Below are 9,894 nucleotides of genomic sequence, written 5' to 3' on the forward strand. Positions count from 1 at the left end.
TTTCCAACCTGGTTATTCTATGATTCTATGATTCTATGATCATGCACTGCATGCGGAGCACTGCCATCCGCCTGCACCCCTTGCAGAAAGGGGAGCACTGCCCACGCCTCTATTAGAGGGACACAGACTCCTTGCCCCCCGTGCCCTGCAGAGCAGCCACCCCAGCGGGCAGAGCCCATGCCACCCGGCCGAGCAGCAGCACTGCACAGCCCCAGCACACTGCAATGGCAGGCACAGCATCTCCCTTCTGCTGCACAGTCACTAGGCAACCCCACACCCTACGCCAGCAAATACTGTTCCCTTCGCACACTGCAGACACACTGTTCCTTCCCATTCCCTCCCACTCCAAACTGGGGCACTGCACGCAAGCACTGGGGGCCCACCCTGCCCTGCAGTGGCAGCTCCCCCAGAGCCAGTGCCCATCCCAGGCACTGCAGAAGCAGTGGTGGAAGCACTGCCCACCTGCATTGCAGAGCTGCCCACTGCACACGCTGCACCACAGCCACTGGAATCCTCCTCCCAGGAGGCAGTGCCAGGCACACCGCCAGCCCCAGAGATTGTCCCCTTCTGCACCAAACCACTTGCCCTCTCACCAAGGTGCTTGCCCTGCCACCAAGCCTCAGCCCAGTGCTGTGCCTGGTCAACAGGTTTCCCATCTCCTGCTTTCGATTCTGGGAACACACCTTCCTTCTCTAGGATCCCGCTGCACTTGCGCAGCTTCTCCTGACCTGTGAGCATAGAATCATAGAATCGTTTGGTTGGAAAAGACCTTTGAGATCACCATGTCCAACCATACCCAAAGGGGTGCAGCCCAGCTCACCAGCACCCATGAAGTCCAGTGGTTGTATGCGCTAAGATCAATAACCACAAGCATCTGCCATGGCCCCAGAGCAGGGGAGATTGAGACAAGATCTTAGGAAGTATGTTTTCCTGTGAGAATGGCAAGGCCTTGGCCCAGGCAGCCCAGAGCAGTGGTGGCTGCCCCATCCCTGGAGGTGTTCAAGGCCAGGTTGGATGGGGCTTGGAGCCCCTGATCCACTGGGAGGTGTCCTTGCCCATGGGAGGGGGTGGAACTGGATGGGCTTTGAGGTCCCTTCCAGCCCAAACCATTCCATGATTCTGTGATCACTCCCACTGCTGCCTCTCTCCGTAGTCTGCACCCAGCCTGTGGGATGGCTCAATGCTCCTCCACTGTGTCACACAGCAAGTGTCTAGTGTAGATACCAGCATCTTTCAGATCCTCAACAAGCGGAGCATCCTGCACTGTCCACCCTGGTACTTCCCACAAGCCAGCAGCAACCAGTTCCTCCACCCCTCCTCTTCCCTATGGACTTCATTGGTGGCTCGGAAGAGTTCTCCCTCCAGAGGTGAAAATACATCTCTTTCTGGAGACAAAACTATGGTCCTGAAGCCTGGCTTGACTCCTCTCCTTTGTCCTGCAAGCATCCTTCCTGCAAAGAAGAGGCATTTCCACCTCACTGAGGGCATGCATAACTGTCCATACCAGTGGTGTGTGTCCATACTGGGAGATGTATGTCCCCAGGAGGAAGGAAAGAGGCAAACAAGACTTCTTCCATCCCTAAACAGGGCTGAGGATGGCGGAGGTGAGAAGCTGAGCAGAAAAACAATTCATCTCTGCATCAATACAGGCAAAACCCAGCAATGCGTGTACACACACACATATGTCTGCACTGGGTGTGCATTTCGAGCGTCTGAGTGCACCAGCCCAGAGCACACCAGGGTGCAAAAGCACACACACGTGCACTAGCAGGGACTCCACACATGCACGCACTGCGAGGAGAACATTCATCCCTGCCCCGGGACAGCCTGTGCACCAGAAACAACTTTACATTCCTACCCTGGGCGCACGTGTGCATGCACCGAGCAACGCGTGTGCCTGCATGGGGGGAGCATGTGCGCATGCCCCTGCCACCACCAGGCCTGCATTGGTGTGATCTCACCCCATGAGGGGTTACCTGTGCATCCCTGCTGGGTCACACGTGTGTGAGCTCACAGCATGCGTGTGCGCTCACTCCACTCGTCCACCTGCCTTCATGCGGTGTCTGAGCTTCACCTTGCCCTGCGCTCCCTTTGGAAATGGCTGAGGATGGGGAGGATGGGAAGACGAGCAGTCCTGGCTGCTGGGAAGGTGCTCCCAGAGGATGCCCCAGCTGAGAGAGGAACTTGTGCCCGCCGCCGGGCTGTTTGCACAAGCCTGTTTGCACTAGGCTGGGCCCGGCTGGCGGTGACGTAGCGCCGTCCTGACTAAGCCTTGATGTGGAGTGGAAGATCGCAGGTAAAGGTGAAAGTCCCAAAGCAGGGCAACATCTCACATGGCCCTGACTGAGACAAGAGGGAGGGCCCCAGGAGCTGGGAATGCCAAGAGCCCTGTGCCAGCCTGGAGGAGGAAGGGAGTCACCCAAGGGTGCCCAGCACCCATGCTTTTTGCTCCAACACAAGGGGCTGGAGCCTGAATCCAATCCTTGTTCCCACAGGTGAAGGAAACCTACAAATCAGTGAGGCTGGAGGAGAAAGGGTCTGGGAACCAGAGTGGGACCATCACCCCACAAGGGTTGGCCAGGGTGAGGAATCCTGCTTGGTGCCTAGGGATGCGAATGACACAGCGCAGACGTGAGAGCCCAGAGCTGGGCGTGAGGAGGAGGAGGCGGAAGAAACCTCCACCACCAGGGAAAAGCACGTCTGTGCAGGAGACAGAAGCTTCCCAGGGGCCAGTCCAAGGCATCGGGCTATTTTCCCATGGGATCTAAGGACCATCCCACACTTTCTTCTCCAGTGCCAGGCACCTTTTTCCAACCTGCTGGCAGAGTGCAGAGCACTTAAAAATAAAAACCCCTCCCAAAACAACTATTCCTCCGCACACACAATTCTCCCTACGGGGGAAAGCAAGAGAGACTGAACCACATGAGAGAGGCGTTAGTCACGCTGCTTAATGCATGACTGGGAAGCTCTGAGAGGACAGTGGCATGCAAAATCCAACAGAATTCAGCCTTCCCCCCCAAAAGAAAAAGCCAAGCCCTAATGAGAGAGAGGTTATAAAGTGCTGAGAATTGAAGGAACTGCTCGAACAAGCCTGCACTCCCTGTGATTCCCACAGCCCCTTGGCCCCGTTCCACGGAAGGCAGCACCGCTCCGGGAACGGGCACCAAAGTCCACCCTCTTATTGCTCCCAACGGCTGATTGCGTGGCTCCGAGCCATACTTACAAGTCTATCCAAACCCTGCACTGAGCACACAAGTATTAATCCCCCCCCCCCCGCTTCCACCCTCCCAAAGCTCCGCTCTGACACTCCGAGCCAGAGCAACATCAGAGCAAGCAGCAAATCAGGGCTCCACTCCACGCCAGGGGCTGAGATCAAGGACCATATTGTCCAAAAAAACGGCCACTGATGTTCAGTCCTGCACGGAAAGGCTGAATCCTGGGCATTTTTTGGCACATGCCACGGTTTCCTTCATCTCCGGCTGCCACTGCGGCTGCTCGGTGTTTACACAGTCTGGGCCCACGCACCCCGAGCTGGAGCACCCAACAAGGAAGAACCCCAATAGCTTGTGGCCAGTTTCACCCCAAAAGCATCTCTTAGGAGCTGCACAGTGGTGAAAAGGAGAAGTCCTCCCTCTTTTCTCCACATCCTTTCCAACTCTAGCAGCCAGCGAGGCAAGGACCTGTCAGAGCCTCCCCAGGGCGCAGCCTCCACCCTCTGAGCCCCCCGGGGTCCCCCCAGCCCCTCCGGGATCCTGCGGGATCCTGGTTCCCCCTCTCCTCGCCACCATCCCCGCCTGGAGGGTGGGTCCTAAGGGAAAAAAAAAACATCGCGGGGCTGAAACACCCCGGCAGGGCCGCAGGGATAGATGCGGGGGTCTTGGGGAAGGGGGACCTCGAATTTCGCAGGGTGCCAGGGAGACCCGCGGGTCCGGGCATCCCCCGCGGCTGGGAGGGAGGGTGGAGGCCGGGCTGCGCTTCCCGGCTCTCGGTGGGGCTGAGGCTGGAAGGGGGAAAAAGTGGTTGGACTCGATCGTCCGGTGGGTCTTTTCCAACCTGGTGATTCTATGATTCTAAGCGGTGACAAGAGGGCGAGATGAAGCGGAGCCTCCCGCACCCCCCACCCGCTGGAACACCCGGGAGCCGCTCTCTCCCGGCGCTCAGCCTCGCATCCAGGCAGGGAAAAGAGGGATAGTCTCACAAACCGACTCGCCCGCACACCTCTTTGGATGCCCCCCCCCCCACTCCCCGCCTCCAGCTCCCCGCTCCTCGCCACGCACAAGCCTTCCCGCAACCCAAACGCCAGCGTTACCCGCACCCCCCGCACGGACACGGGCGAGCCCACCCGTCGGCCTCCCCTGATCCCCGCAAACACACCCCCAGACCCCTCTCACCCCGCTCCTGTCGCACCCGGAGCCGCACAAACCCGCATCCGCGCAGCCCCGGCTCCCACCGCACCCGCAACTTCGCTCGCTCCCACGCATCCCGAGCCCGGGCGCGCCCAGGGATGGAGGGAGAGGGAGGGGATAAGCACCCAGATATGGAGGGAGAAGGGGGGACACGCACCGAGAGATGGAGGGAGAAGGGGGGACACGCACCGAGAGATGGAGGGAGACGGGGGGACACGGACCCAGGGATGGAGGGAGACGAGGGGGACACGCACCCAGGGATGGAGGGAGACGGGGGGGACACGGACCCAGGGATGGAGGGGGGGGGGGACACGCACCCAGGGATGGAGGGAGAGGGGGGGACACACGGACCCAGAGATTGAGGGAGACGGGGGGACAAGTATCCAGGGATGGAAAGCGGGGACACAGAGGGCTGAAAGGGGGACAAGAGGGGACACGCACTCACGGCTGAAAGGGGGAAACGCATCCAGGGATGGAAGGGACGGAAGAGACGAACGCGCGCACACACAGGGTGGAAAGGGGCCACGCATCCAGGGATGGAAGCGGGATAAGGAGGGACCCACAGCCAGGGCTGAAAAGGGTGGGGGACAAGGGAAGACGCGGCCCTGGGGGATGGAAGGAGGGAAACACAAGGCAGGGCTCGAAGAGGGGCACGCATCCCCAGGGCCGGAGGGGGATCCACAGCCAGGAAGGGAAGGGGATACACAGGGCTGGAAGGGGAACTCGCACCCAGCGCTGGAGAGGGGGACACGCACCCAGGGATGGAGACGGGGACACGCACCCAGGGATGGAGGGGATCACGGACACTTAAGAGATGGAAGCGAGGACACTGGGGAGCACATAGCCAGGGATGGAAGGGACATCCACACCCCTCAAAGCCGCTCCTCACGCGAAGAAACCCCCTCCCGGCGCCGCACTTGCCGCCACAGCCCCGCTCCGCACCGCACAACAAGTGGCAGCGCCGGGAGGGACCGGGAACCGGAGCCCCGCGGGCGCGGAGAGGAGCGGAGGAGAGAGGAGAGGAGCGGAGAAGAGCGGAGGGAAGCGGAGAGGAGCGGAGAGGAGCAGTGGGGAGCGGAGAGGAGCGGAGGAGAGCGGTGGGGAGAGGAGCGGAGGGAAGCGGAGAGGCGAGGAGGGAAGCGGAGAGGTGCGGAAGGGAGAGGAGGGGAGCGGGGATGCTCGCCGCTGCCGCTCCCGCCCTGCGCTCGCACCCGGAGCATCCCGCACGGCTCCGCAGCCCTGCGCGGCCGCGGTGGCGGCTCCCGGCGCTGCCGCAGCTCTTACTTGGATGCAGCGGGCGCTGCGCTCCGCGCCGGCCCCTCGAGCGCTCATCCAGCGGCGTCTGCATCGCCTCCTGCCCGCCGGGACCGGGCTCCCCCCACCCCCCCGGCTCCTCTCGGTCGTTATCCACGGGTGCAACCCCAATTTTTCAAAAATTCAGAAAAAAAAAATAAATAAAACAAAATAAAAAGGGGAAGCGGGGGGTGGGGGTGTAAAAAACCCACCCAAACGTCCCGTGGGAACCGCCCCCCCTCCCCCGGGCCGGGGCTGCGGCTCCGGAGCGGCGGCGGCAGGGCTGTTCAGCCCCGGTGGGCAGCTCTGTCCGTGCCCGCCTCCGTCCCTCGGTGTGTGTGAGGATGTGCAAGGGAAGCGCAGCGCAGGCACGGCCCCTTCCCAGCCCCCCCCCGCCAGCCCCCCCCCTTTCCCGCTGCCTCCGCCTCTCGCCGCCACCACGGGGAGGTGGAGCTCCGGCTCCTTATCAGATCCCAGCCGGGCCCGGGATGAGCCGGGAATCGGCGGCCGGGGCAGAGCCACCCGCCCGGTGCGCCCCGAGCATCCCCCGGCTCCGGGATGCGAGCACCGAGCCAAAGCCCTGTGACGGTGGAGAAGGAGGGGTCTCCGCACCCCCCCCGGGACCCCATCATTCCGGGGAACACATAACGGTGGAGAAAGGAGGGGTCCTCATAGCCGCCCCGCCGCCCCCTCATCTCAGGGACCCCATGGCGGTGGGGAAGGGGATGGGGGGTCTCCACATCCCCCTGGAACCCTCTCATCCCATCCCTCAAGAGTGGGATGGGTCTCCCCTTTTACTCCCCTCTCAGTGCTTATTCATTCATTTATTGTTACCCCCGGTGCTTCACCCCCCAGCTGGCAGCACATCCTGCTGTGCTAAGGGGAGGGGGGGTCACTCCGTGGGACTGGAACCCACTGGGCAGCTCTGCCCACCCCTCTGGCTCCGGCAGCCCTGCCCAGGTGAGGTAGTGGGGCCTGGAGAAGCCACTGTCCCGTCCCATCACACCTCGATGAATCACGGCTTTGTTGCAAGGTGGCAGGGTCAGGAAGCAGAGAGAGCACCTGCAAGCTCCTGTGATGCCTTCACAAGCTCTGCTACCTCAGTGGGGTCCTCACTTGCCTGCTGGCCCCCATGGGACCTCAGGTGGGCAAGCACCACAAGCGTCAAGGGTGCCTTTTCCCTCGACGCCTCCGCTGGATCCCACTTATCTGTGAGGACAGCCAGTGCTCTGGATCCACAGCCTGGCCCTGCCAACGGCCTCAATGCTCTTGGATGGAGACGCTGGCAGGGTGGCTCTCAGCACCCTCAGATGGAGATGCTGAGGTGGCTCTCAGCACCTTCAGATGGAGATATTGGGAAGGTGGCTCTCTGAACCTTCAGATGGAGATGCTGAGGTAGCTCTCAGCACCCTCAGATGGAGATATTGGGAAGGTGGCTCTCTGAACCTTCAGATGGAGATGCTGAGGTAGCTCTCAGCACCCTCAGATGAAGATGCTGGGATGGCTCTCAGCACCCTCAGATGGAGATGCCAGGGTGGTTCTCGGCACCCTGCAAGGCCCATCCACCCCGCGGGGCTGCAGGACCCCTCCGCAGGCAGCTCCTAGCCCGGCTGCAGCGCAGATTTCCAGCCGGGATGCTGGAAGCCCGTCCTGCCTCTGCTTAGCGGGCGGTGGGAGCAGCGCTCCTCGCCAACCTGTTGCGCAGCTCCCTTCGCCGCACACATGCTCAGCTCGGCTGCGATGACTGCACCATCTAGAGGCTGCGCTGGCCTCCTCCTCGGAGCCCTGGCTCCGACTCAGCCCCAATCCCGACGCTTTCCCCCCCTGCGAGAAGAGAGCTCGGCCCCTGGCAGGGCTTCTGCCTGCTGGGTAGGAGAAAGGGGCTGGAGATTCATCTCTGGGTGGAAACCCTGCTTTCCTGCAAGACTTCCCTGTAGCAGGGCTATCTCTGCTCTTGCAGAGATGTTTCTTCACATCACCTGCAGAAGAAGCTTCTTCTTCACATCCCTGTGTTGTTGGTTTGGGGTTTTTTTTCCTGGGTGTCAATCCTCATGAAGGTGATTTAGCAGAAGACATGAAGTGAGAACCCAGGGAAGGTCAAAGCTCAGTGCAGGGCAAGGAGCTGCGGGTTTTGTCAGGAGTTACAGCGTGAACCGGGGATCTGGGTAGAGAGAAGGGACTCAACTCCCTGGAGACAACCTGAGATTTCATTGATCAGGCCCTGGCCGGGCTGCAAAGCAAAGACAAGAGCCAAGAAAGGCAGCGTGTGGCACGGTGAAAGGTAAACCTGAGAGATTGCCGGTGACCAAAGGTTTCCATTTCACAAGAGGCGCAGGTAGTCAGTCGATAGGCATGCACCGCGCTTCTTGCTGTGCAGGGAGCTGCCAGCAAAGCTATGTGCGTACGCAGTTTGCCAGTTACTGCCTGTTCGAGGGGACCGGTGTCTGCCATCTGCAGCCTCTGCTCAGGTGTGTTTTTGCGAGTCAGGTCTGGACTCTAAGAGCATGGTAGCGGGGAGTGTCCCAGCCTCAGGAGCCATCATCTCTCTCCAGCCCAGGGGAGACCCCTGGCAAAGCCCTCTGAAGCACCAGGGGAGCTGGTGAGATGCCGTGTCCAGGCTGACACCCCAGGAACACTCTGTCTGTCTCTATCTTCCTTCTCTGCCCTCTGCCAGGCTCCTCCCAGAGCACTCCTTGCCCTCTGACAGCAAGGAAAGCCTAATGTTGGCATTGCCATTCCCTGTCCTCCCTTCGCTTGGGCATTACAGAATGAGTCATAGAATTATTGAATGGTTTGTGTCGGAAGGGACCTAAAAGCCTATCCAGTTCCATCCCCTGCTATGGGCAGGGACACCTCCCACAGGATCAGGGGCTCCAAGCCCCATCCAGCCTGGTCTTGAGCACCTCCAGGGATGGGGCAGCCACCACTGCTCTGGGCAATCACTGTTACCGTATCTTCATCATTTCCCAGGGCCACAGTAAGCAACAGGAGACCATCAAACTGCAGCCTTGGCTGCAGAGTTATTCTGTGAAACCTTTCCAGATCCTTTCCACCCACCTGCCCCAAGTGCCTGGCAGAGCCATGGCCCTGGAGATGCTGCTGGAGGTGCTGGTGTGCCCAGAGCTGTGGGTACCAGGTGCCGGGATGCTCTGGCATCATGCAGAGACAGCTGCTTCGCGGTGCCGGTGGGGCCTTGTCAGAAGAACAAAGCCTGCGAGGGAAGAGCATCCAGCTAAATCTCTGGGAAAGCGAGAAGAAAGAGAAACACAGCAAGCAAATGAACCTTACAAGAGTATAAATACCCCCTCCCCAACAGACACACGCAGCAACCTGGCTGCCGTCTGCTGCAAGGAGTTCAAAGGCTCTTCTGTTCTCTCTCTCTCTCATCAGCTCCGGGCTCCGCAGGAGAAGCAGCAGCGTGCATTTGGGCAGCAAATGCTAATAACACAGATGTTCTGACAATTCGCTTGTTCCTACAATTAAAAACAAAAAGATCCTCAAACCCCAAAAGCAAGGAAATGAGCACATTAAAGAACTTCTCCTCCGCATGCCTCCCTGCGTAATGAAGGGCTGCAGGTTTGCGGGGGAAGGGGCTGGGTGGTAGCAGCCTGAGCCAAAGCGGAATGCAGCGGGAGAAGCGCATCCCTCGCATCCCTCGGACCGTGCCGTGCTGGCAGGAGATGCTCAGGCCACGGGATGCAGGCAGTTGAACCCCACACCCGCATCGACAGAGGGGCTGAACAGCTCCAGCGGTCACTGCCACTCTTGCCCATGGAATCCTTGCTGCCAAATTATTGGGGGATTGTTTTTATTCCTGTTTTAACTCTTTTTTTTAACCTTGTTTTTCTCTCAGTTGCACTTTCACTCACTCATTAATTTTGGTATTTTTCTCACGGTATATAACCCCTGTCACGGCTGCCATGGCAACAGGAGGGAATGTGCTCAGCGCTAAAATATCCTCTCAAAAATAACAAAAATAAGACAACAGAAGCAGCTTCTGGGGGCTGCTGCAAATGCAGATCTGGACCAGCTTTGTGGTGACGGAGGATGAAAGATCCTGTAAGTCAGGGAAGCCCCTAAGCTCTTGGCCTCCCATGGCGCTCAGCCCGTCTCACATCTCCAGGCGGCACAGGCTCCACAAGTCCACGCTAGAAGCTCCTCCTGGGATGGACCTTTGGGGCTGAGGACCACAGAA

The 9,894-nt window shown here is 59.9% G+C and overlaps 1 protein-coding gene across 4 annotated transcripts in view; it reads right to left on the minus strand.

Annotated features, from left to right (window-relative positions):
• The window catches only part of PCDH1 (protocadherin 1), a 65,254-nt gene extending 59,229 nt beyond the window's left edge, over positions 1 to 6,025 (minus strand). For all 4 annotated transcript variants that reach the window (XM_069869606.1, XM_069869608.1, XM_069869609.1 and 1 more), the window contains exon 1: positions 5,691 to 6,025. In XM_069869606.1, the coding sequence (XP_069725707.1) occupies positions 5,691 to 5,754 (64 nt within the window). In that variant the 5' untranslated portion in view covers positions 5,755 to 6,025. The remainder of the gene's footprint in view (positions 1 to 5,690) is intronic.
• Positions 6,026 to 9,894: the final 3,869 nt, after the last annotated feature.

This window comes from Phaenicophaeus curvirostris, chromosome 15, assembly GCF_032191515.1.
Source record: "Phaenicophaeus curvirostris isolate KB17595 chromosome 15, BPBGC_Pcur_1.0, whole genome shotgun sequence".
In the NCBI taxonomy this organism is placed as follows: domain Eukaryota; kingdom Metazoa; phylum Chordata; class Aves; order Cuculiformes; family Cuculidae; genus Phaenicophaeus; species Phaenicophaeus curvirostris.